General features: G+C 36.4%; 1 protein-coding gene across 5 annotated transcripts in view; it reads left to right on the plus strand.

Moving 5' to 3' along the window:
• KDM4C (lysine demethylase 4C) overlaps positions 1 to 27,742 on the plus strand; it is a 251,585-nt gene that overhangs the window by 30,162 nt on the left and 193,681 nt on the right. For all 5 annotated transcript variants that reach the window (XR_010031030.1, XM_063179663.1, XM_063179660.1 and 2 more), the window contains 3 exons: positions 5,426 to 5,475; positions 12,811 to 12,914; positions 17,242 to 17,379. Coding sequence is in view for 4 of the 5 variants with exons in the window: in XM_063179663.1 (XP_063035733.1) it covers positions 5,426 to 5,475; positions 12,811 to 12,914; positions 17,242 to 17,379 (292 nt within the window). In the remaining variant the exon portion in view is untranslated. The remainder of the gene's footprint in view (positions 1 to 5,425; positions 5,476 to 12,810; positions 12,915 to 17,241; positions 17,380 to 27,742) is intronic.

Here is a 27,742-nt window from a genome sequence, read left to right on the forward strand (position 1 = left end):
TTTCTGCGCTAAGAACTAGGTTTTTACTTCCCCTTGAAAGGGGCACAGTTAAAACTTGCAGTGTGATACAAACAATAATTTATGTATCAATTTGTATGTTTTCTGTGACATTCCGTCTGGTCTTTGCTTCCTAGCTTTTCTGAAGACTAAAAATGGCAAGAGACAATACATTATGTTAAAAAAACTCTCCTGTTTGGTAATGTCTTTCATAAATCACAAAATGCCTTGCAGGGTTGGTCAGTCATAAAGTAAGTAGGAATAAATGCTACAGAAAGAGGAGATAGTTCCATCTTTGTGACTATATCAAGAAAAAGAAGCCAGATTGTTAAAGAGAGAATGCTTAGACAGCCAAATTTAGATGGATTAGGAGAGTGAGACTGAACCTGACAGTTTATTTAGGTTGTAAGAGGAAATAAATCTGTTGTGACAGTTTAACTAAATCAGGGATTTAGGTTCACGAGCACTATTTGTGATTTCAGTGGATATAGGATGGGAAGGAATCTGATCTCTAGGTTGCATGAAATTTATACTTTGAGCAACCTTACTGTTACCTCTTGATTGCTGTGACTAGAATATTTTTTATGGATTTGCTGGTATAGAATGTGTATCAATACCTTTTCATCTTGCTTAATGAGGTGGAAAAATCAGGAAGGATACAGAGTTACACAGCAGGGGTTGTGGAAGTCTTTGAAACATTTTGCATGAAGGCTTTCAGATTTTGAATTGCAATATCAGGGGAAATAGTGATGGGGTTATGAGTATGATGGGATAAAAATGGATGGCATTCTGATACTAGTTTTAGACAAAATTATGGACAAAAAAGGAGAAGAAGGAAAAGCATACTCAGACTGATGCTAACATTGTATGATTTAAGAACAAATATGGTGATAAGGTAAATGGATTTAGAAAGTTCAGCTAGGTCCTTACAGAGCCTTCTGAGGAAGGATTAATAGAACTTTCAGTGTGATCAGCAGCTGACAAAAACTAGTCAAATTCTGGCCAGGTGATGCAAAGTTCAGCATAAGTGGAAAAGTCTTGGTAACTTTGCAGAAGTTGTGCATCCCAATGATGGTATGGACATGTTTCCTAGTTATGTTCTATGTCTAGAGAACAAAATAAACATAGAAAACTACAGGGAAGTCAAACCTGTATGGCAGAAATGGGACTAAAGTGTAAAGCTTCCATTAGGATTAGTCACACTTCTTGCTGAAAACTGTTATAAAAATTAGAAGTACTGTGAGTCACCGAGATGACTGTAATCAAATAGGGATTCTGGTTGTGAAAAGTTATCTGTAATCAAATAATATAGTGGTTTGTTAGCAGATCCGGATGAATTATCGTGCTTGAAACAGAGCAATCATTTGCTAATTTCAATGTTCTTCACAAAGTGGAAGAACTTTGGTCAGGGATTAGAAGAAAAGGAGAAGTTTTATTTGTTTATTTGTTTTGTTTTTCCCTTGTGGAAGAGGATTTTGTTTCTTAAAATATTTAGATTAAATAGGAACATTTTTAGGTGGCAACAGACTTTTGCATTTCCCATTCCAAAACAAAAAAATGTATTAACTTCCTAAATTAAGTTTCTGAAATTTAAATCTGCTCATATTTTAAAAAGTTATGTATCAGGTTTATGTATAATAAAGATTAACCACCTAAACAGATAATAAAGTAAATCAGTAGCTTATAAAAGGAATTCTGAGCTCAGTGCCTGGAGTTAGATAACATTATTTTGATGTATTGTGAATGTTCATAAGTTTTCTGTTGCCAATTATAAAACCAATGAATATAGTTAATTTTGAAAAAAAAACTGATGATGTTTACTTACAACAACATTTTATGGGTTTGCAGCTTTTGAATTTTAAAAATACCAGTCTGCAGGAAAAATCATCAGCTGTTTTTACCTTGTCAATCTATATCATGGGATTTAGAGAAGTAGCTTCATTTAGTATTAAGCATAGTTTGATTAAGTATTAAGCATCACACTAAATTTGCCTGAAATTTATGCTATTAACCATTATCTGCATACACCTGACTTTGGAAGAATGGAACTCAAATTGTTTCACATTTCGTTTCTGGTCACTGACATGAGAATGATTGATTGGGTGGATAGAAAAGGCTGCTTGTGTGATAATCATCTTGGTTGGCTAAGCAGTTTTTGCACAGTAAAGCCACAATTTGTTGGTTTTAATGCGACTGAGAAGAAGCATTAATCTTGAAAACATATATATAAAAAAATTAATTACAAGTTAATGACATAAATTTAATGTTCATTACTTATTTGTAGTTAATCTTGTTGCCAGTACTCTTGATCTGCTGAACTAAGACATATTTCAGAAGATGTTTATTAACAATATTGGTAAATATATGTACTATATTTTTTCTGTCCTTGTAGTATGAGTATCAATGAACGGTGACTCTTTATACTTTACCAGGTATGTCTTTGTGAACTAATAGAATTAAAATCTACTTAGCTGTTGGCAAATAGTGAGAGACAGGGAGGCTGACTTGGTGATCAGAATCTGATTTTATTGTGGGATACAAATGCTTATATACTATTTCAGGGAGACTAGTAATGTGTTCTACAATGGTTAGGTTGAAATCACATACACAACCTTATGCATTTAACAACATCTCTTGCTTGCAGAGTTTAATGGGATTTTCTTTTTCTGGTAAACCCGTTTGATTTAATCTTCTTGCAATCCAGGTCTAATTTTCGAAGTTCCAGTTTTCTTTTGCCAAGGCATCGTGTTATTAAATCTCTTACGTTAACCAGGTCCAAAGTTCATCAGGTGTCTTGTATCCTCCAGCATTCCAACACTTAGCATCATCATTTCCCCTTTTGTCTTTTCTTAACTTTTTGTCTGTTTATTTGCTTGTTATCCAAGAAACACTCTTTTTGCCTCTTAGTGATTTACCATTGCATTTGCTTTGGAGGTCGCTGGACTTAACCTTATTATATGAGAAGTCAAGCAAATGTTAATGGCTGTATAGTAATGTGGCTAAAAGAAAGATGAACACAAGATTAAGATATTTTTCTATGAGCTTTTAACTGTTCAAATTCTCATATAAGCTAGCTGTTGAGATTAAGGGTGAATAATTTTTATTTCTCTGACTAGCTTATTTGGATTTGGGAGCTTTTTGTTTAATGCAGAGTAGACCAAGAATCCAGCAAGATTCATGTCTTTCATCATGAAAGGCAGGCACACATGTGCTAAGCTCAGTTTTCTAATAAATGGTGTTACGAATCAAGCCTGAATGGTTCTCAAGAGTGACTTTGGGACTCCTAATGTGTCATAGTACCAAAGGTTGTCTGTCTCCATTCCTTTGTCCTTGTCTTAGCTGTGAGGAACAAGCAATTTCAGCAGAAAGTAAAGAAGTAAAGGATTGAGTAGCAGATGTTACCGTACAACTCAAGTGAAGACTATGATGAAAATACATAGGAGATGGAGAGAGAGAGCGCGCTGGTGCTTGGGACTGTTATTTTGAAATTTGATATCGTGTGCTGCCGGCGCAGCCTGGCCTGCGGCGAAGGGGCGGGGCGGGGAGGAAGGAGGCCGCCAGCGATGTGTCTAGCCGCTTGTAGGAGCTTTTAACCCTTTGTGAACAATGAAAACTTTACAGAACATTAACCCTTCCTAGAAGAGTGATGAAGGTCTGGGCAGAGAGAGAGGTGTGGGAGGAATGGAGAAGGTGGAGTGGCATTTTTGCTGGATTCTTTTTTTTTTTTTGTATAGCCATGGACTGTTTCCTTCTAATACAGAGACTGCTTCCAGGGGGGCAATGCCTCAGAACCAGGAGGGGTCAGTGTGGGTACCCCTCAGCCCCAGGGGGTGCAAAAATTATAGGGGGGAGAGGTGCCCCAAGGAGACACTGTGCCTTTTTGGAAGGAGACAAGGCATCCTTAAAAGGAACCCTAGAAGCAGCCCTGGTCCATGCGCAGTGGTGAGAGCACTGGGCATGGAAGCAAGATGACACGATGGCAGATGATCTCCGGGCGCTGCCGCCGTGTGACAGGAAACACAGGAAGTTTCAACTGTGTTTCCAGGGGAAGCCCATGGCACAAAAAAAAAGGATTCCTTCTCCTCTTGATGAACTGAGGATTGATTGTTTGAAGAGTGGCGCAAGACCGAGAGTTGGTGATTTGGGGAATGTATTGTATTGGAGAGTTTGGGAGGGGGAGGAGATACATTTGTGAAGTTTTCATTTTCCTTGTGTGTTTTTTTTTCCTCTCTTGTAGTTTAGTTAATAAAGTTTTCTTTATTTCTAAGTGAGAGCCCGCTTTGCTTATTCCTGGTCACATCTCACAGCACAAACCAGGGAGAGGGTATTCTCATGGGGGCACTGGCATTGTGCCAGTGTCAAACCATGACAGTATGCAAATAACGGCTTGAGGTAGTTGGATGTTTTATGCTTGTTTTTCTGAGTGATTTTTCAAGGCTGATGAATGAAATGTGTTCACTGTGTAGTAAAAGGCTACATTTTAACTTCATTTAATGATGTACAGCTGAATATACATTTCCTTCTTTTCTGAATCATATTTTTTTAATAGGGAAGACTCAATCCAGTGTTATTGCAACATATAACTGAAACAAAATCCTATTATATCACAAATTAAAAGAGGTAAAGTCAATTATAAATCCTAATTAAACATTCAGTAAGTCCATGAAGTGCAGAAAATATGTTAATAACAAAGAGAAACAGAAATGAAACAACTTTTCAATAATTTTCTATTTTTTGGCTGCAGTGAACATTAAAAATAATATGTTCCTTGGTGTTTTTTGCTGAATTGTTGCAGACAGCATGTGGAATTAAAAAAAAAATTAGATTGTTGTAAGAACAGTGGGTTTCTAAGATATGTACAATTCTGTAAATTGAAGAAAGTCTATTTCTATAATGCTTTAAAACTCTAATTGTAATGTTTCTACAAGGGCAAGTTTTATTCCACAGCTTTTGCTGTAGGAAAAAATAGAGATTTTTAATGCTCATATTTTTCTGTTGAACCCTTGTGTCTTGTGAAGCATGCTGAGATTCAGAGAAACTTGTAGATATTAGACTTATTTTACATTTTTTTCATTTCATTAAGAAAAATAAAGTGTGTGTTTCTTTTAAAATTGTGGTGATGTAATAATATTTAAATATTGTCAATGTATGTGACTTTAAATAGTGAATGTAACATTTTGGAACTACATAATATAGTATTTAAACTAGAACTAAGCTAAGTTTTCCTCAAACCTCTGTATCCCCCAAAACTCAATGTCTGTATTTTTTCCTTAGATATTAGTATATTTTTTTCTGCGCAAGTTTTCAGTCTTCAATCTTTTTGACTCCTGTATACTTAGATATTTATCATACATGAATGATGACTTTTAGTCATTATGTAGTAATTATGTCTTTAAGCATTTCATCCTTTTCTTTATGTCAATTTTAGGTATGCTATTCCTCCAGAGCATGGGAAACGGCTGGAAAGACTAGCTCAAGGTAGGATTTCCAATATTTTCATATGTATGGTGTTTGAAGGGCAGCCCTTGAGGGTTGAGGAAAGTGAGAAACGTTGTTCTTGACTCACCTAGTGTTTTATTACGTATACTGTAGACACATAAAAGTCACACAACATTATTACCCCGAGGAATTCTTAAGAATTGAAGTGATTCTTTGGTTTTTTGATTTTTTTTTGTTTGTTTTTTTTTTTTTTTTACTGCCACTTGTAGCTTGGTGAAACTTATGAAAATGAGGCTTAATATTTTGTTGTTCGTTAGCTTTTCATTGCTAGTATTTTTGTCTCCTCTGTGCCCTTACTCTTTCTTGTCCTAGCTTCTTTTCATCAGCAACTTTTTGAATCTTTTTACCCAAATTTGATACAGAGAAAGACAGATGAGTCTCCAAAAGTTTCATCAAAGTTGATGGCTAGGTAGAGGATAGAGTCCTGGTTATTGCCTCTGTGAAGGGGTAAGCAGACAAAGTGTAGAAACACTAAGTCTTATTTGTTTACAGCTTGCTGACTATTGAGCAGGCATATAGATCCACTTTAGCTGAAGCATGTACTGGCTTTTGCCATTTAAAGGTGGCAGAAGTGTTTGGGAGAAGGAGCAGAGATGGTTGTAAGTTTGAGGACTAAGGGGTAAAAACTGCTAGTCTGTAGGACGATTCTCACTTAGTAATTTGTTTTCTTTTCAGTAATACTACACCTTTATTTTTGTTCCTGAATTAAGAGTGCAAATTATGAACAAGGGAATAACTAGGGATGTTTCTTGGCCTGGCTGCCCATGCTTTATAGCTTGCTAATAACTGTTAAAGGAATTATGGAATGGAGTGCTTAATGAAATGGAATGAGAGGAAAGGAATGCTATTGAAAGTTCATAATTAGATCTTGTGTATCAGGACAAAATTCTGAAAGTTTGTGTACATTTTGTTTTCATATTAACTTTTTTTTCCTCAGTATATGGGTACATGATTCTTTTTCTGAGCTATATAGAACTATTACAGTTAAAGATGTGTAAGTAAAGACCTGTGAACTTTTGGTCTTAAAAGTATGTCTCGGGAAAACAGATTTCAACCTGAATAATTACATTTCCTATTCCTAAATTTTGTCATGATATAATTTCAAAAAGTTATCAGTTGTTTTCTTTGCTTTCCAGTCTCTTTTCCTAATGCAAAGTATAGAACTCTATACACTGTTTGTTTTTCACTGGTAAAATAATTGGAACTTGTAGGCTGGGCAATAGACACTGACTTAGGATGATTCAATAATTTAGTTTTACAGGAAATGATAAAAGAGTAAAAGAAGTAGAGAATTGGAAAATTTTCAGAGAGAGACACTAAGACTGTTGAAAAACCTGCCTTTTTCTTTTCATACCTGATAGTAAACTCTATACTTTTCAATTAGTAGAAGTGTAAATAAAAGGAAGGGGATATGGTAAAGACTTGTGATGACTGACACGGGCAACATGAAAAGTTGTTCATTGAGTCTTCCGGTGTATGTAGAGACTCCAAATGAAGTATCTTGTCAAAGTTAGCCTAAAGTTTATTTCACAGTATTTCACAGCATTCCTTACTCTCCCTGGTGGATTCTAAAATTTTCATGGAATCCTGAGTGAGATTGGAGCACAGTGGCACAGAAATATGTTAGAGGAGCATAGGAGCTGCCTCTGGCCTTCGGAATCTTGGAGCAGCAACTATTTGCTACTAGATCAGTCAAAGGAAGCTGACTTTTCGTGCTGTATGTAAACACTTCTCTATACACAGTTCTACATTTGATGGGAGTAAGATCTTTGGGTAGATAAGACTTTACATGTAATATTTTTTGGCTGCTTTGGCATTTACTGTAAATTTCATATTGCTTGTTAACAGCTGTGCAGTGTTCTAAAACCATTCAAGTTTCAATGTGCTGTAGTGAGTGCATCGAATGCATCAAATTTTTCTTTATTTTCAGAGTGAGGGAAAAGGATGGGCAGTTGAAGCAACACTTGTTCCCTCATTTCTAAAAATGAAGTGGTACTGACGCACAGTATTATTATCTGTTTTAGACAAAAAAAAGCTTCTTCTTTCCTTGAAATACCTTGATTTCTGTAGATATTGGAGTAACCTATACAAATTTAGGAAGTAGGTAACTTTTGGAGATACATGAAAAAAGAAACTGTCCTGAAGGTGCAGACAGCCCTCTTACTGCTGATGGTGACCTAATACTGTAATAGAAATGAAACATTAGGCATCAGAGAAATGGAAATCTCCAAGACCACTCTTTCCAGAACATGAGAGGTTTTACTGGGGGAACAGTGTCTTGATGTCCGGGTGCTAGTCAGCATGGGATGCATCTCCACAGAAGTAAGAATTAAGCTGCTCTTAATGTTATGTTAGTATAAGTTGCAAAGAGCTGTGGCGTGAGTGGAAAACTTCCTTTAGTGAGTCATGCTTATGATCATAACTTCATTATTTTTATTTCAGTACTATGTTTTGAATAGCAAATAACAAATCGTAGAATCAGATACTGAACAGAGATGATAAAATTTCAAATAATATCTATTCCATTACATTTACTAAATGAAACTGGATTTCTATAGGAAAACTAGGTACTCATATGGAGATTATTATTGTAGCGGCAATGTAAGATAGGTGAGTTAGGTAATGCTGAAGAATGTATTCTGTGAAACTAAGCTTTCAATATTTCATTTTAATGTAGTCTGGGTTATTTTTCTGTGAGTAGATTGTTTCCATGATATTTTTGGTCCAGCAAATAGCTGAGAATGGAATGTACAAGATACTACAATGATGAACAATAAAAACCATGGATTTTTTTTTTTAAACTGAAAATCACCATTTCTTATTGTTTCCACGCTGTGGTCTTCTACTTTGCAGCTGGTGCCTTGTAAAATACAGTTTCATATAAGGTATCTGACAAAGATGAAAGTATAAAGTAAGCTGCATGTCACTTAAAAGAAAACATTAATAAAACATAGTGTAAGTGAGACTTTTGTACTTAATACCATGTGAAGGGAAAATAATTTTGCATGTGTGCAACATTTGAAGGAAAAGAAAAGTAGTTTCTTCAGGAAGGTTAGCTCTGATGACCAGATGCCTACTGAATTAATTGAATGCTCCTAAATAATTAAAATAATAAAATAATACATTAAAAGTGACAGATTGTGTAAGTCAAGGCAGGAGTTGATATGTAAAATTAAGGGAAGGTTAGAATATTTTCCATTATCTTGTCTGCACATCACAATTACAACACATGCCTTTTGTGCATGATTGCTTTCATTTTTGCTTTCCATTGAAATCTTGGTTGACTGTGGCGGCTACAAATGCTTTTTCTGAAAGACATTAGACTTGCATCTAATAAAGACAACAGTTTGATTTTGCCCTTCAGCTGCTTTCTCATTTATGTAGATTTTTTTTTCAATTTTATGTAGACATAAATGTAATAAAAACCTCAAGTGAGCTGTTAACTGCAATTTTTATACGAGTTGTTATGTTAATCTGCAATACCATGGTATTCTTAAATGATTTTTTGTTTCACAAAATGGGTTAGAAAATAAAGAGAATAGAGGCAGAGTGGCAAATGCTGCATTGAAGGATTTTGGAGATCTTTTAATAGATTGTTTGAGTGCAGAAGCTGTTTTAGAAAGGCGATGACATCAATCTGTGATGTTCAATTATGTTAAAGAAGAAACTAAAGTAAAGTTTAATATATTGTAAGTATGTATGGTTGTCTTACAAAGCTTTTTATGGTGTATTAATTACTTGTTTTTATGCAGGTCACTACCTTTTATATATGAAAGCAAATTAAAATAATTATTCGAATGAGACTTGAAGTAGAACTTGCATAACTTCTAAGGATCTTGAATGTGAAAACTTTAGGAATTGAAGAATGGAACTTTTCCTCTGAAAAATAATTAGTCAAGTTAGAAAAGTCTTATTTAAAAAGTAATAAAGGTTTGAACAGATTAATCTGGGTATACCTACAGTTGTGTTTCATACCACTTGAAAGCCTCTTTGTGGCTTTTGTATTCGGCTTTGTATAGCATACAAATTGCCATTGTTCCTTTGTGATGGTTGTTATGCAGACTTACCCTCCTAATTTTTTTCATGTTCACACAGAAAGTTAAATCAAATTAGTTCAGATCATGTTAAAATAATTTAAATAAATTATATTAAGTTTAAACCTATCAAAGTAAAATCTAAAAAGAGAATTACTAGAAAACTTAGTACTTCTGTAATCTCTGCCATTGTTTTGATAGTACTGATCTGCAAATTATTACTAATATTTTGTATAAGTCCTTTAAATGTAGGCCTGAAAAAATAATAAATAATCATAACCTTGAGCTTATTTATGTTAATTTGATTTATATTTACTTTCATTAACATTAAATGACATTAAATAAATCTCCTCTTCATGGACTGAAGTTTGAATATCCTAAAGGGGGGTGCCAGACTGGGCAGTTGGTGATTTGGGGGAATGTATTGGATTGGGAAATTTTGGTGGTGGGGAGGAGGAAAGTGCTTTTTGTAAGGTTTTCAATTTTTTCCCTTGTAGTTTTTTCCCTTCTTTTCTTGTAGTTTAGGTAATAAAGTTTTCTTTATTTCTAAGTAGGAGCCTGCTTTGCTTATTCCTGGTCACATCTCACAGCAGACACCAGGGAGAGGGTATTCTCATGGGGGCACTGGCTCTGTGCCAGGCCCAAACCATGACATTGGACTAACTAAATAAGGGTTTTAAAAAGCTGAGAGGAAACTTGAATTTGGATAAAGGTTCTCTCCTTGTAGTTGTTTATACCCAAACATTTGGCTGGCAGGTATTGAATCACATACTTACCATGTGGACTTCCAATTCTGCTTTAGCTGTTAAGTATGACAGTGTTTCTGTAAATCATGTATTGGAGAATTTTCAATTTGATGATCCTTTTCTCATAGACATAAATCAATGAGCAACCTTATTCAGTTTTACGCTGCACTCTGATTATTTCTCATTGGCTTCTATGAAGTAATTGTTTTGAATTCTTATTTTGTTTCTTTGTAGTAGTTTCCAAGGAGTGAATAGGGTATAGGTCTGCCATGTCTCAAGAGACCATCCAAGAAACTGGGGTTGCATGTGAATTCCTACAAAATACCTGCTCTTGCAGAACTTATTTAGAGTTAATGGACTAGTGTTAGTGGTTAAATTAAAATTTCATGTGTCCCTTAAAAGCATGAGTGTGGTACAGAAGTTGAAAAGTATTTACAGTCTAGATAGGTTTCAGAATTTTTTCTTTTGAAAGTGGGATTTCACTAAACATACAGGATTGCATGGTAATTCTTTTAATTGGCAATTTTAACATCAGCTTGGTATTTCAGAATGATTCTTAATATTGTGGACATCTTGAATTGGCCTGCATTTAAGGTTTTTGTAAGAGTCTTGTAACATTTCTAATGCAAAGTCCTGTATTCAGCAATTTTTACATCTGTTAGCCAATTCTCCCACAGAGATTTTATTTTCTGGAAGAAAAGCTTGTGTGACTTACATTTAACCTGGCAGACAAAGGATCTTCTGATAAAGAGAGTCTTGTAATGAGGAAATACTACCTTTCTTTCTTACCTTGTTTATTGAAGGGGAGTTCCTTTGAGAAAATGAGATGAATGAGGCTGAAAATTTTGTGTGCAAAAGTGTAGACTTTGACAAGTCAAAAGATATTTTACAACAGTACAGAATGTGTAGGCTGCACTTTGATTTCACTGTGAGGGCTCTGTAACCACAGCAAATGTATTCTTGTAAATTTCTAGTAGTGGATTTTGAGCAGGTTGTGTTCTGGTGCTCTGTGTTATTTGCGGCTTTCTTGGAATTCAGCAACAAGCCTGCCTTCTAGTTGGACTTGTCACAGCTATGTCTGGTCTCTTGGAGCTGGAATGGTACAACTTAAGTTTTGGATGTCTGCCCATCGTTTGCTTTGTATCATCTTGTGTTGAACTAATTAAGCATATTGCAATAACATAATTTGATCCAAAATTTGTTTTCTCAAGGAAAATTCAGTTCAACTCTCTGCTTTTAGCAATTAAGCTTTTAGCTACTTTTCATACCAGCTCTTCCTGCAAGTCTCAAGTATCATTTCCAGTCACGTTTTTCACAGTAAGTTCCCGTGTATTTCTGTTATTATACTGCTCAGGACTGAGGTTTCTTGATGCTCAGAAACTGTAGGTTTTAAGTTTTGGCTGCTATCATCTATGTTATAGGCATTAATTGTGAAAAAATTGGTTGAATTTTTTTGCTGGAGTCCTATAATTGGGGGCTAGTTTCTTTTTCTTTGGTCAGTGAAGCCACATATATATAACTGTACCTATCAAATAGTACTTTTTGAAACTTAAAACATTATTTGCAATTCAAAGAAAGAGTAAAGAATTCATGCTTCTTGTTGGTGAGAGAAAAAAATATAAGAATGATGAATTTTAGTAAAATTTGATCTCAGGGCAGCTTAGCAGACTTCTTAGTACATTGACCAGCACAAGTCTACATTATACTTTTGCTGTTTAAGTGCTGCTTAACCTAATTTCCGAGAAATCAGAAAAATGTTGTTCTTCCAGTACTGGTGAGTGTGCTAGATTGAATGTACATAGAGTGTAACAACTATAATAGGATAACATTTAGATTGTTCTGAAGTTTTAGGGTGATTAGTGGACATAATAGATAACTCACCAGAGTGAAGAAATTAAATCTAACATTAGAGAGAAAGCTACATATTATGGAAAATTGTTATTAATTTCTTTTTCTCAAGGCATTAAAAAAATTCAGATGATTGTTTGAAAATGATTTTTTTTAATAATTGAGTAAACATGTTTTTCTAATAATTAAAGTGCTTCTGTGAATGATGAACTACCATTTATGTGAGAGGAATACAACATATTGTACAAAGTTATGAAGTTGTATTTCTTTACTCTAGGGATAGTTTGTTAGTGCAAGGTAAACCTAATCTTCATGGAATCCTTCTAAAGTTATTTACTGCAATGGATTTTCATGTGTGCAGAATGAGCATTAACATAAAAAAAGCTTCTGGAAGCAATGTATTTCTCTAAAGGGTAAGAAAGTATGCCTAAATGTACAGGTCTGCATTTATTCTATTATTTCACGTCTTAACAAACAAGGAAGACCCTGTGGCCCCTCCTCTTGGAAAGCAGTGGAAAAACTTAGGAGGTGCACTTGATTTTTGTGAAATCTGTCAGAACCTAAGAATGACATGGTAAAAAATTCTAAAGCAAGTTTTAACAGTATTAAATATTGAAAAATATTACAAAGATTTCCTATTTGATTTAATGAAAAGATGTACAGCTTTGCTTTTCTTGTCTCATTAGGGTTCTTTCCGAGCAGCTCTCAAGGATGTGATGCTTTTCTTCGCCACAAGATGACTCTGATTTCTCCCTCAATATTGAAAAAGTATGGAATTCCTTTTGACAAGGTACGTTAATGTTTCTTTTTAAACTCTACTTTTATGAATTGAGTTAGATTGTGTTTAGTATAAACATTGTTATAGTAAAGGTGAGAAAACTTTAATTTGTTTTTAGATAGTGGCTGCATGAAACTTCTAATAGTGTTGAAACTTCTAATAGTTTTAGTTTTGGCATTAAACACTTGTAGCCATGACAGCGTTTCTGTGGGGTTTTTTTCTAAGACATTACCAAAATTTCTTATTTTTAATTTATTTTCATGGTAACTTTGATGTGATTTTCTGTTGACTGAAAGACTTCTTAACTCACTTTGTTAAGTTGTATACGTAATATTTTAACATGAGTATTAATTTTTTGTCTGTATGTTGCTTTTCTGAGCCAGTTAAATGTAACTTTATCATTATAAGGACCTGAAAGGTTTAAGGTGGAATAAAGCCAAAAGGACTTTTACTTAATTTAAAATATATTTTAATTGGCAGAATAAATGTTTGATAAGCGCATTATACAAACTGAAACTGAGGAGAATACCTGTCTTTCTTCTTTGCGGATGAATTTAATACATAGCTGCTTTTAAAAACATTTGAAATATTCACTTTCTTTTTCTTTCTCCAAGATTGTTTTTCATTTTGAACTTCATGTAGGTGCCAGCTAATAAAATATTTTCAATGCATTGCTTTTATTTTTAAGTGTGCTTATTTTATACATTTTGTAAATTCTAAAGTTTTAAATTCTGGAGTTCTGTAAACCTACTTAGAAGACTAGAACTTGATTCGGAAGGTCCCTTGCCACAATATCTCTTTATTTTAATACTGAGTTTTCAAAAGGCTTTTGATCAATAAAGGGCTATGATTCCTGGTTTCCCATTGTTCAGATTGTTTTAAGTTGTTCAGGAAAAACAGGCAATATACATTTTTTTCTCAGTTTATTCCCACTGCAATGTGGTCGTGTAAACTATCCTTGCCACACACCTTGCTTATTATTGTGTTTCCTGTTTTTGTAAATGAGCTATTTATTTATTGATATGATGTGGGTGTGTGTATAACTTTGCTTAACTTGTTCCCTGGTCTAAAATACAGAAGAATACAGTGCTTCCTGTCTGGTTTAGTTGATGAAAAAGGAAATAAAAAAAGAAAATAATATTTTATGTCCAGTTTTGCCCATCTGGAAGCTAGACACCCGACAGGTGTTTGCTCACTCCTCCTTGGTGAGATGGGGTGAGAACTGGAAGGATAAAAAGTAGAAAACTTGTAGTTTAAAACTGAGACAGAGACAGTTTAATAGGGAAAGGGAAAGCTATTCACACAAGCCAAGCAAAACGAGGAGTTAATTCAGTGCTTCCCTTGGGCAGGCAGGTGTTCAGTCATTCCCAGGAAAGCAGAGCCCTGTCACGCCTAACAGTGACTTGGCAGGACAAATGTCACCACTCCAAACCATTGCCCTGCCTTCTTTTTTTCCCAGCTTTATGTACTGAGCAGGGTACCATGGTCTCAGCGGTCCTGGCTGTGTCCCCTCCCAACTTCTTGTGCCCCCCATTCTCCTCACCGGTGGAATGATGAGGGGAGCAGAAAAGGCTGTGTAAGACATGCCCAGCAAGAACTGGGACATCTCTGTTATCAATCCTATTGGCAACATAGATGGGATAAAGACACAGATGTGTTTAATGCCTTTTTGGAACATCACTTCACTTTTCACGCTTAAATCAACCTATGTGTAAAATTGAAGAAATGGAGGCATTTAGAATGATACTGCCTGCCTCAGAAAGCAAGCTTTTTTGAATAAATTACTCATAAAATAAGTAGTTTGTTTTCTGAATGATTTATTATCATATGGAAATGTAGCCGCATTCAGTTTTTGTAATATATAGGTAAATATACTGATTCCCTTCATAGCCTTGTGCTTTATCATGAAATGTCAGGTGAAACTTTCCAAGCTGGATGGTTTTATAACCATATTTATAGTTTTGGATTTACAGAACATTACTCTGAACAGTGTAATTTTCAGTGGTTGGTGTTTAAAGTAGCATATTGCAGAATGTCAGCATACTTTTTTTCAGTATGACACATTTGAGGTGGGGTAAGGCAGTTGATCTTTGTATTTTGGTGTCTTGGTTATTACTGTATTTCAATGTAGAGGATAATAATCCTCTAAAAGGTGGGAGGGGGAAAGGAAAAAAAGTGCTACAAACAGTTAAATATTTAAGTTTGGTTCTATCACCTAGTCTTCGGAGGAAGCAGACTGTACCCAAGTGTAATTGTAATTAATGGGATTCACTGAGAAAGTGAATATAGAGAACCAGGCTGTGATCTCTCATGGCTCAAAGTGATAGGAGTGGAAATGTGCTGAATGCAGATAAGTCAGCCTACGCCTACCAGGTGGCAGCTGAACTGCTGCTTGTTGTAATAGAACACCTGCTAAACTGTCAGCAGTGGGAGGGTGTATTGAGATAAATTTTGGAATCGTTAGCGTTGTGAATAATCTTTCTTAAACATTCCCACAGCAATTGTTGAAGTGCTACAGTAACAGTTACAATATATGCAACTATGCGTGCATTTGCATGTATATACTAAATATGGATCCACAAAAAATTTAACCATGCAAAATGTAAGATCCGTTTTTTTTCTCTAGCCCTGATGGCTATTTTTCTTGTTTTCCTGTCTTTCCTTCATCCCTTAATACAATCAGAAATAGACCTCTTTGAAGTGCTAACCCTGTGTGTTCTTGCACTGGGCAAAAAAGCACAAAAAGAATTTATAAAATTTTAAAATAACAATTTTGAAGAAGATTGTAAAAGCAGAAATTGAATGTAAGATACCTATACCAATAGAAAGCTGAGGTTTAGGACATGATATTAAAAAGAAAAATGTTTGAAGTTGTAAATTTTAATTTTGGTGACTGTTTAAAATTTAACCCTTCATTTTTGTGATTTTAAGTCATAAGGATATGCCCCTAAAAATAGTCATATTTGTCCTTGTAGTTTTTCTCACTGTATTGCTTATGCAAAGCATTGCCGCACACTCAACACAATCTATTTAGATTCTGAGAAGTCTCCTTATTTTCCTGTAATAAACAAGTGCATATGTTGAATAGTCATCAGTCACTGCTCAGATTCTTTGCTTCATTTAAATAGATCTGTTTGCTTTTCAGTGGGTCTGTTGTCTGATGTATTTTTCACATAAAATGTGTATCAAACAGAGCATGGAGAATCTCTTTTAAGTATTTACTTCTGTATAATCTACTTTATTCATTAACTCTTATCAGATAATTTGGAAGACAGTGTGCTGTTTCAAGTCTTTGACTAGCCTGTCCTTGATAAAGTCTCTGGAGATCTGACTTAAAGAGATTAAAGCTGTCACTGTGTGGAGAGAATATTAGTGACTGACAAGAAGTGCTGTCTCCTCTTTCTCCATATAGGAGAGCAGCAGTCCATCCTGGTGTAGGAAGATGAGATTTCTCTCTTGAAAGAGAGTAACCTGACTAGTGATTTGCTTATGTTAACACATATTTTTTTGTAGTTTACTCTAAAAACTTTTCAAGTTTTGTAACACTAGTTGGGATTTTGTTATTTTTGTATATACAAAATATAATAACTGTGCATTGAGTTTTAGGGTGCCTTTTTCTTTTCATTTTTTGTTTTCTGCTTTCTTGTAATATCTTGTTGATCCAGTGGTCTTTGCATGTTTTCTTTTGGTTGTAGTCCTTTGAAGTTATCCTTGCTCAATCTTTTTAATGTCAGAATTCAACTGTAGTGCAGCTTTTCGTCTTTTAGAATCACCTTTTATCCCCCTTGTCCTTTAGCTATTTGGAATTCTTACAAATAGTTCCAGAGTGCTCCTGCTCTCTAAAATTTTGCCTAAAGAGAAAGAGGGGAAGGACAGTGGCAGCTTAAAATTTGTGTTTTAATAGCTTTCTCTTGGGACATTTTGCACAACATTTAGTCATGGCAATTGTGGCTATTTTGATCCAGCCTGTCTTTGCTTCCTCTCAGCCAATGAGAATGGTATCTTCTTCATACTGTGTTTTCTAGTTACTTTCAAGTTTTTTTACCAGTGAGTCTCTGTTCCAATATAACCTTATTTGAGTTCTTTCTGAATTTGTTAATTATTGCACCTAGCTATGTATTTTAGCATAAAGAACATTGTCTCAAATATACTTTCTGTTTAAATTAAATCTCATCTCTCTGCAAGGTAAAAGAAAAAAATATTTGTTTTAGTTAGTTATAAAGGAGTATATAGTTTTCATTGCTGTAGGACTGGAAATGCTTTGTAATGTGGTTCACGTTGAGATTTTTTTTTTTTGAGTTTATTTATTTTGGCTTTTAAAAATTTTTTTTTATTACAGGTTACCCAAGAGGCAGGAGAATTTATGATCACTTTCCCATATGGATACCATGCAGGGTTTAACCATGGATTTAATTGTGCAGAGTCAACAAACTTTGCCACTGTTCGATGGATAGATTATGGAAAAGCAGCAAAATTGGTAAGTAAGCAGAAAATTCGTGTGTAAGGAAATATTTCCTGTGGTTATTTCTTTGTGAGAATCTCAGGAAGGTGATGAAAAAGGGATAACTATTAGATAGTACATCAAGCTGCCATTGAAATTTAATTTATAGTTGTTTTTTTGATAGTAGGGATTATACTTCCAGCAATATATATTCCTCTCAGTAGTCAGTTTTGTTTGCAGCTTAATGTATTTATTATTCTTCAAAACCAATTCTGTTTTTGGATGTTTTTAAGTTGAAGCTACGTACACTGAGGTTAATATTTGTGAAGACAACAGACTTCTGCTCTTAAATCTTCTTTAGTCTTTACTGTTTGTGGAAGCACTTTAGTTTAACTAGGAATTTTGATACCTGGAAAGAAACATAAATAGTGAAACTTCAAATAAAGTTTAGAGAAACAAGTTCAGTTTGTCTCATCGTAAATCTGATCAGAAAACTTGTAGTACAATATAATAAAGCAACTGTTTGAGGTGTGTATAACTGAAGATATTTTAGATTGAAATCTTGTTCTGTGGTGTGCATATCTTCCTTTTTTTTTGGTGTACAGCATAGAATCATAGAATCTGTAATATTAGAAAAAAATTCCAAGATCTCTGTCCAACCTTTGACTGAAGACCGATTTATCAACTAAACCATAGCGCTAAGTGCCACATTCAGTTGTTTCTTGAATGCATCAAGGGATGGTGACTCCACTGTTTCCCTGACCTATCTTTCCAATGCCCAACCACCTTTTCAGTGAAAAATTCTTCCTGATGTCTAGCCTGAACCTCCCATGGTGTGGCTTGAACCTGTATTTTCTCATACTGTCATTTGTTGAGTGGGAGAAGAAACTAACCCCCAGCTCACTACAACGTCCTTTCAGGTAGTTGTGGAGAGTGACAAAGTCCCTGTTGAGCCTCATTTTCTCCAGGCTAAACCCTCAGCACTCTCAAGCACTCCTCACAGGACTTGTACTTGAATGTCTTCACCAACTTCATTGCCCTTCTCTGGTCTCACTCTTGTGTTTCAATGTCTTCCCTCATTGGCTCACGCTCAGCTGCTGTCACCAGCACCCCCAGGGCCTTTTCCTGTGGCAGCTTTGCAGCCACTCTGCCCCAGCCTGTGGCACTGCCTGGGGTTGCTGTGACCCAAGGGCAAGGCCCAGCACTGGGCCTTGTTGAGCCTCACACCACTGGGCTCGGCCCATGCTCCAGCCTGTCCAGATCCCTCTGCAGAGCCTTCCTGCCCTCCAGCAGGTCAGCACTCCCACCCAGCTTGGTGTCATCTGCAAACTGACTGAGGGTGCGTGCACACAATCCCCTTGTCTAGATAATTGATAAAGCTATTAAAACAGAACTGGCCTCAGACTGTGCTCTGGGGAACCCCAGTTGTTGATGACCATCATCTGGATGTAACTGCATCTATTACCACTCTTTGTTCCAGCCATACAGATGATTTTTTGCACAATGAACAGTGTGTCTGTCCAAGCCATGAACTCCTAGTTTCTCCAGAAGAATGTTATGAGAGGCAATATCAAAGGCTTTGCTGAAGTCCAGGCAGACAGCTTCAGCAGCTTTGGCTTTGTCCAGTCCACGTATGCTCATTAAATGAGATACTGTTGGTACAGCAGGACCTGTCTTCTACAAAGCTCTGCTGGCTGGGCCCGATCTCCTGGTTGTCCTGTATGTGCTGTGTGATCATAATTACGATAATCTGTCCAATAACCTTTCATGGCACTGAGGTCAGGCTGACAGGCCTGTAGTTCCCTCGACAGTTCTTTTTGATGGGCATGACACTGGCCAACCTCTGGGACCTCCCCAGTTAACCAGGACTGGTGAAAAATGGTGGAGAGCAGCCTGGTGAGCTCTTCCACCCGCTCCCTAACCCTCCTGTGGGTGAATCCCCTCTGGTTCCATAGACTGAGTGAATGTCTAAGTGGCATAGCAAGCCACTAACTATTTTCTTCTCGATTACAGGGGATCTGTTCTCCTCCCTGTTACCAGCTCAGGGGCTAGTTGCTGTGGGGAAGCTTTCTGACTGAGGCAAAGAAGGCATTAAGTACCTTAGTCTTTTCTTTAGCCTGGGTGACAGTGTTCTCTGCCTCCAGAATAGCGAGGAGATTTTCCTGGGCTGTCCTCTTGTTGTTGATGTATTTATAAAAACAATTTCTATTGTCTTCACAGCAGTGGCCAGTTGTAGGTTTCTCTCTACAGGACCTCATTACATCCTTATACTCTTCAAGAGATGCCTGCCACCTTTTCCAAAGGTCATCAACTCTTTTCCTTTTCACTGAGTTCCTGTGAAAACTCCCTGCTCCCTGTTCAGCCAGGCCACCTTCTTCCCCACCATCTGGTCTTTCAACCCGTAGGGATGCTCCTGAACCTTCAGAGCTGTGAAGGAGACTCTTCAAACCAGTGTCCTGAATAGGCCAGAGTTGGCCCTCTAAAGTCGAGGGTGGAGGTTCTATTGACCCCATTCCTTACTTTACCAAGAATTAAAAACTCTTATCATTGTGCCCAAGACAATCCCTTTCCACCACATTTCCCACCAGCCTTTCTCTGTTTGTAAACTGCAAGTCTAGCAGGACCTCATTCCTGATAGGCTCTTACCAGTTCGAAGTTACTTTCCATGCTTTCCAGGAACTTTACATAGAGTGCCTTCTTTCTGCTGTATTGAGTTTCCAGTAGACATCTGGCAAGTTAAAGCCTCTCATAAGAACAAGGTGCAGTGGTCATGAGATTACTTCTCCGAGCTGCTCACAGAATATTTTGTCCAGCTCTTCATCCTGGTTGGGTCTATAGTCGAGTTCCACCATGATGTTTGTGCTGTTAGCCCCCTGAGTCTTACCCATAGTTGTTCAGCTCTATCCTAACCTTGAGCTCTATGCTGTCAAAATACTCCCTAATCAGAGAGTCATTGCCTCTACTTCCTCCCTTGTACATTCTGAAAGCTTATAGCCTGATGGATGTACAAGTAATGAAGTAAATGCAGAAAATAAAAAAAAAAAGTGGGCAATTTATTCAGCAGAAGTTTTTACAGTTTGTCGGTATTCTCTGATTTTAATGATAAGGCTTATAAAAGCCTTGGCTTGTATGACTCAGAAGACGTTTCAATCCGAGGCATTTTCTTCGTTGACTTGTTCTTAGTTGGAAAAAACCTTTCCAGTAGACATCTCCTTAATATATTAGTTAATACAATGATATGGAGTAAAGGGCAAAATCAGCTGTGCTGGTTTAACCGTCTAGTAAAGAGAGTGAACTCTTAGTAGACACTGGAGACTGAGAAACACCTTCATGATTTGGTCTTTTGTGTAGAATCCTGCTAGAAATGGTGTTCCTATTGGAGCGAGGCTGCTGATGGTGGGGCATGCAGTGGTTGTGGGTAGTATTTTTTGGAGTCCTCCTATTTTTCGGATATCTTGTTTGCCGTTTAGGCTGTGAATGATGGAGCTTGAACGTAGGAAGAGCACGTATTGTAAAAAAGTATTGAAAAAGCTCTAAACACATCTAACGTTCAGACTGGTGTCTACCTTTAGTAAAGTTGTGTTTAATAGCCAACAGGTAAGGTTACAACTATAAAGTTAATTTTAAACTCTAAAACGTATTTGACAACCTATGCATTTGATAACTTGAAATTTCTTGAAAACTTAATAGGAATAGTACAATGAAACAAAATCAAGAGATCCATAGCTGCACAAGAGTTGAATGTGGCAGGTAGAACTGCCTTGGGTTTTAAAAGATTTGAACGTCATGGCAGCCCTAAAATTAATTCAGCTGAACTTAAGGAATAGCAGACTGCATCTTCAGATGCAGCAAAGGCGAGGTGGTGCTCTCTGCCGGTTTCTTCCTTTCAGTGTTCTGGCTTCATATTTCTTACATTTTTAAAAAGTAGTCTACTATTTGGTGGACAGCTTCGCCCAGTACAAACTGTTAAATATTTTATGCCTCCAGTATGCATCTCTATTATTGTATTATACTGTAAATTTAATGTCATCTTTAAATTCATCAGAGTTAGATAATTTTAAAGCTAATGTAATTGTGTTTCTTTACACCACCCCAAAAGTGCTACTGAAATTTTGAAATTTTAGCTAGGAAATCTTTGCATATGCACTCTAAATATATTGTCAAAATTCTCTAGTGTATAGATGAAACCTGTATCTTAGGACACGGAATTCTATGATTTGTGGCTGTTGCATGTAGGAGCAGTATTGTGCATATGTAATACAAGAAATCAAAGTATTTCTCTGGTGTCTGCAGCTAAATTGTAATGCCTACAAGTTTAAAAGGTGTCGAAGCAGTAATAACTAATCTCCCTCTGCAGAGAAATCTTAGATACCATTGTCAAATATGAACTGCAGTTTCTTTGGCAAATGGTCAGTGTCCTTCAAACTATTTGCTTAATTCTTACCACATACTACCACAAGAATGAGAATGGAAGTTTACTTTTCTTCTCTTTTCTAAATGAAAAAGAACATGCTAGAATGTACTGATGGTAGGATTTTTTAAAAATAGAAATGTGTATGAAGAAGAAAACTAAAGGAAGTGTGGTGAACTAGTTCTCCCTAAAAACTTACTAGTATTTGTTAATGGCATAGAAGTAGGGTAAACAAGAGAGAGTAAATATTAGAAAATCATAAAATTATTTACGTTGGAAAAAACCTTTAACAGCTGGACTCAATGATCTTAAGCTCGGCTTTGCCGAGGTCACCACTGAAGCATTCCTAAAGGGTCACATCCACAGGTGTTTTAGATACCTTCAGGATGGTGACACAGCCATGTCCTTGGGAAGCCTGGCCAATACCTGACAACACCTGCCATGAGGAAATGTGTGATAATACCTTATCTAAAGCTCCCCTGCTGCAGCTTGAGACCACTTCCTCTTGTCCTGTCACTTGGGACTTAGAGAAAAGCACAACCCTCACCTCACTTTCAGGTGCCTTCAGGCAATGGTAGAGAGGGAGAAGGGTCTTCCCTTATGACAAATTATCTGACAGAATTTACGTGGTACCACTGCATTACCAGTAGCTGAAATAGTTACTTTGAACAAAAAAGACTTAGTGAGACAACAGCAGATCAATCTTTCTGAATGAGTTCAGGTAAACTAAATGTTAAAGCTCAAAACCTGATGTTTAAAGCTACCACTTAGAACTGTCTGCACCAGTATTTGCGTAGACCTCTGTGAACTCAGCTAGCTGAATTTCTGCAGCTTTTCAGTCTAGTGTTAAGGTACATGGCAAATGCCTATAATTAGCTCGACAGCCAGGCTTTCATTTTTTCTCCCTTTCAAGATTTCCAGTAGCCTTCACTTTACATGGCTTCTCCTTCACATGCACAGATGCAGACCTAAATTGCACATTTCTCACTGGATGCTCGTACGAAAATGCATGTATATCACCTTGGCTTAAATTTATTTTAAACTTTCTTTTCAAAGTGCTAATAGTCCTAACAAAGAGAGGGGAAGAAACCAAAGTAATAGCAATAAATCTTAGCACAGCATTTATGGCCTCAGTTGATACAGCCAACCTTTCCTTCTGGATTGCTCTCGACATAGGCAGTTCTATCAGTGGGCAACTCCCTTGCCAGAAAATGGTTATGTGAGCATTTGAGTTTGAGACTGTTTCAGTGCTGCACAGATGCTAGCTCACAGGGAGAAGCTCCACAGCAAGTTACAGGATGCCCAAGGAAGTTACAAGGTCCTGCTGCACTTTAGTAACCATCCCATCAGCTTCAGAAGGTAGCGTTGGCAGTTTCTGAGGCAAGTGGAGCAAAAAATACCCACACTGTTTGGGGACTATATGAGGGCTGGATTTGCTAAGGGGAAAAAAGATAAATTCAAGTAAAATCGAGTTATTTTCTGTAAATACTTAATATTCCATAATAATAAAAATAAGAAAAATAATTTAATTTTGTATAACTGTACTCCGTTTCTTGGTTGCAGTGTTTCTCTAGAAAACCATGAGTATATCTACAATTAGTTTTTTTATCACAACATTTGATAACTTCCTGAAGGTGTTAATTAAAAAGGTAAAAAGTTGGTATCTCGAAAGAATACCAATATTTTAGTCAGTTTTATTTTCAGGTTCAGTAACTTCATTTAAAAGGAAAAGCAAATAATCCCAAACCAAAACCCGCACAATCTTGCGGTCCCATTTGTCATTCTTTGGGACTACTGATACTGCAGCTGACTTGTGTTTTCTTTATGTGTAAAGTGCAAGAATTTTAATTAAAAATAATGTTTTGTATCCTGTAGTTCCTCAGTATTGTACTGCAGAAATTGTGTGCATCAGCAAAATGCAGCATTATCTAGGTCAGTTCATTGCTGTATTCTCCTTAGAGAATATTCTGTACTGATGACTGATTATTTGTCTTCCTACAGGAACAGTCTTATTTTTTTATAGAGTAATTGCTAATTGCTTACAGATGGATTTCTGTCTAAGAAAAAGAAAAAAAGAAATACAATCAATATTTTTCATTGATTTTGTGGGAAAAAAAATCCAACAAAGATTTTTGTTAAAGTGGTAGTAAATATTTAGGCTATGTGATGATGCTGCTTTCCAGCATGAAATGAGATGTCGTTAAACGTCACATGCAAATGTTAAATAAGAGATATTTTTAAAAATCACATGCAAATGTTAAATTAGAGATATTTTTGACCCTTGGTATTGGACACTTAGATTAAACGAAGACCATGAATGCAATTTCCAGCAATGATTTTCTGTCTTTAAAAGTGCTGAACTTATGGTCTTGCTTTCACTGTGTGTCTCCTAACTACCTGTAATAGTTGAACCCTGAGACCAGGGATGTGTCCTCCGGCTTGTTTTCTAGACTTTGTGCAAGAATGTCATGGTTTTAAGCCCAGCAGGAGATGAAAAAGCGTGCAAATAGTCATAAACTCCACTTCTCTTCCTCCCCAACCCAGTGGAATGGGGAAGAGAATCAAAGTAAAACTTGCATGTTGAGGTAAAAATAGTTTAATAATTCAAAATAAAGTATAATACAGTAGTAATGGTTAATGATAATAAAAAGGGAAAAATCAGGTGGTGCACAATGCAATTCCTTACCACGCACTGACTGATGCCAGAACCCTCTTGCTTCAGCGGAGGGGTCTGGCATCAGCAGAACACACAACAGCCCTTTCCAGGTAACTCCCGCCAGTTTGTATCCTGGACATGATGTTCTGTAGTGTGGAATATCCTTTTGGTCAGTTCTGGTCACCTGTCCCAGCTGTGCTTCCTCGCAGTTTCTTTTGCTCACCTCCTCACTGATGGAGCACCAGAAAAGAAAAAAAAAGTTTATTGGCTTGGGATAAACACAACTTAGAAAAACCCCAAACATCAGTGTGTTACAAGGATCCTCATTCTGAATCCAAAACACAACAGTGGAACAGCTACTGAGAATAGGTAAATTCTCTCCTAGCTGAAACCAGAAAAAAGTTTGGGACAACATCCTAAAAGAAATACTCGGTGGCACCTCCAGTGTGCTGTTTGCTGCAGCTCAGCTACTGGTTTTAGCTTGCTTTTGAACAAAATCAAGTTGTACAGAATTGAGTAGAAGTAAAATATAAGGAATCCAAACAACCTTCCAAACCTCCTAGCTCCAGAGAAGAAACAGTGTAGTTCTTGCTGTCTTTTTTCATAGGCCAGAACACACAGGAAGAGAAATAGGAGATCCTGGTGGAAAGAACAAATCAGTCACCCTCTCCTTAAGATGTTTGGCAAAAGGATGTGGTGCAGAGGGATATTAGTGAAGTGCTGGTGAGTGGATATGTCACAGTTTACTGAAAGAAAGGGAAGTAGTGTTTGTGCTAGATACAAGTGTAGTTGTGTTGTTCTGTCAGGATGAGAGGTACTCTTAAGCTTTAGATACTCTTAATAATTTTAATAATCCTATAACTTTCATTTGCTGAATACTGTCTATTGTTGAAAAAGATAATTGCGTAGTATCAAATAGGGGCAGCTAGCAGGTTCCTTCAGGCTTCTGTGAATTTTCTTGTTTTCCTACATTTATTTGAGTAGGCTGGCAATGTGTGGCTTCATGAAGTGCATTTTTGAGTTTCCTTACTCCAGTGGATTTTGCTACTGCTGATAAAGCAGATGAATCGGTGGCTATTGGCTTGTATGTTTTCTAGGTATCTGCTTTGATTTGTGCTGAGTAGGTAACTTGTGTGGAGAAAATAAGTGGGTGTTAGTTATCAGTATTGGTGATGGTGAATAGAAATATTTGCACATCATTCTTTGTGTGTACAGGAGGCTGGTGATTTGGTTAGGGCTCTCTAATTCTTCTCTACACAGTTATGATTATTTTAGTTTGTTTACTTTCATTTTCCTCTGGTTACTGTTTTAGCCCCCCCTCAGTCCCCTGTGTCTTGGTTTAACCCCATCCTGAAACAAAGTGCTTTCTCCCCTCAGCCCCTGGTAGGATGTGGAGGAGAATAGGGGAAAAAAAAAGTTTCTATGGACTGAGATAAGAACAGTTCAATAAATGAAATAAACTATTATGGTAATATAGTAAGAATTAAATGTGGGACAGGAAGAGAAAAGGAATATAACCCAAGAGAAAGTTGTTGACTGACGCCAGATTCTTCTCACAGTCATGACTGGCCTCTTCTGGCCAATTCCCATCAGTTTATACTCTGGGCATGACATTCTATGGTGTGGAACATTCCTTTGTCCAGTTTAGATGAGATGTTCTGGCCATGCTCTGTCCTGGCTTATTGTGAATCCTCTTGTTGTCAGAGCATGGGAAACTCTAAACTCCTTGATGTTTAGAGTAAGTGCTACTGAGCAAAAATCAAAACACATGGTATGTTATCAACATTATTCTCTTACTGAATCCAAAACACAGCACTGTACTGGCTACTAGGAAGAAGCTATTCTATCCCACCTGAATAAAGGACCCCTGTCTGTTGCTTTTCCAGATTCTTGTCAGGGTCTCTCAACTCTTAGACACCCCTTGTCCATGCTTTCGCAGGCTTTCAGAGAAGGTCCTGATATTTCACAATACTGCTGTTGTTGCTTACTATGTTTGTTTTGTGGGACCACTTGGTGACTTTCACTCAGTATAAATGTATGTAAATTTTACTGCCTGCTCTCAGGGGTAGCGTCACACTAGGTGATTTTACTAGTCAGTGTAATGATTCTTTTGTACTGCAGCTCCTTTTAAGACGTGATTTGTTTACAGATGTTGATGCTGGGAAGCTTTTTGTTGTTTAGCTGATATGTAGAACCTGAGAAGTCTACCAACCTTTTCTACTTGAAACTAGGGGTACTTAAGTATTATTGCTCTCTTTCATAAAATTAAGTCAGTAATTACTCGTGCATTCTTCAGTGGTAGCTGCTTAGCAGGTGTTTTCTGTGGATAGGTTGGATCAAAGTGCTGGCCTGCAGGTTGTATTTTTCCCTTTGGTGGGATGAAGTGCAGTTGTTTTGATGTTAGGTTTGATGGATTTGTTTGCCACTGCATTCATTAGCTTCACATCAAAAAACTGACAGGCTGTTAAATGAAACTTTGGCTTAGATTTTCAGCTTGACTGTTTCAAGACCTATGTGAAGATATTTTGTTTTTGTGCTGCTGCAGCCTCAAGCAGTTATGACTGTTTCAAAAAGAAGAAAATTTAATATCTTGATTTATCTGGGTACAAGACTCATTGTCTTGAAGATAGCTATATCCAGCTTATGTTATCCAAAAAATATATTTATTTGGAAATATATATTGAGACACAATATATATGATTTAACTGATTTTATCAGAGGAGAAATTATATTTACTGCACAAAAATGCTTCCACCTCTCAAAATTTATTGAGGTATTTTTTTTCAATGAGGATTATGTTTAGGTTGCTTTTGTGCAATAAAATGTCTGTTCAAAATGAAAAAAAAAAATCTAACTCAAGTGGACCATTTTATTTTTCAAGTGTGGGTGAGTAAAATTTAAAGATACAGGTTTAAAAACTCTCCCTACCCCAATTGCAGTGTTTTAGTAGTGAATGTCGGAAATAGCTATGTGCATATGCTCATGAGTTATTATTCTATCAACTTATTTTATTATTTTGGTTTTCAAAACTTTTTTAAACACTACATGTATATAAATTTGATAGCAGTCTGCAACAATACCAGCATCATTCATGCTGTACAAATCTATATTTTTACTTGCTAGATCATAATTAGCCACCTTATATCTTTGACTTGTCTGCTGATGAAATTTTACAGGTTTTCTGGAACCAGACATGCTTTCCATTTCTGGTCTGGATTGTTAGTACACTACTTCAGAGCAAATCCTGTGCATTCTGCATTTTGACATTTCACTTCATAATCACAATGCCTCTCTCAGCTTTGCAGTTGTCATGGAATTTTTTCTTCTATATT

Source organism: Melospiza melodia, chromosome Z, assembly GCF_035770615.1.
Source record: "Melospiza melodia melodia isolate bMelMel2 chromosome Z, bMelMel2.pri, whole genome shotgun sequence".
NCBI classification, from domain to species: domain Eukaryota; kingdom Metazoa; phylum Chordata; class Aves; order Passeriformes; family Passerellidae; genus Melospiza; species Melospiza melodia.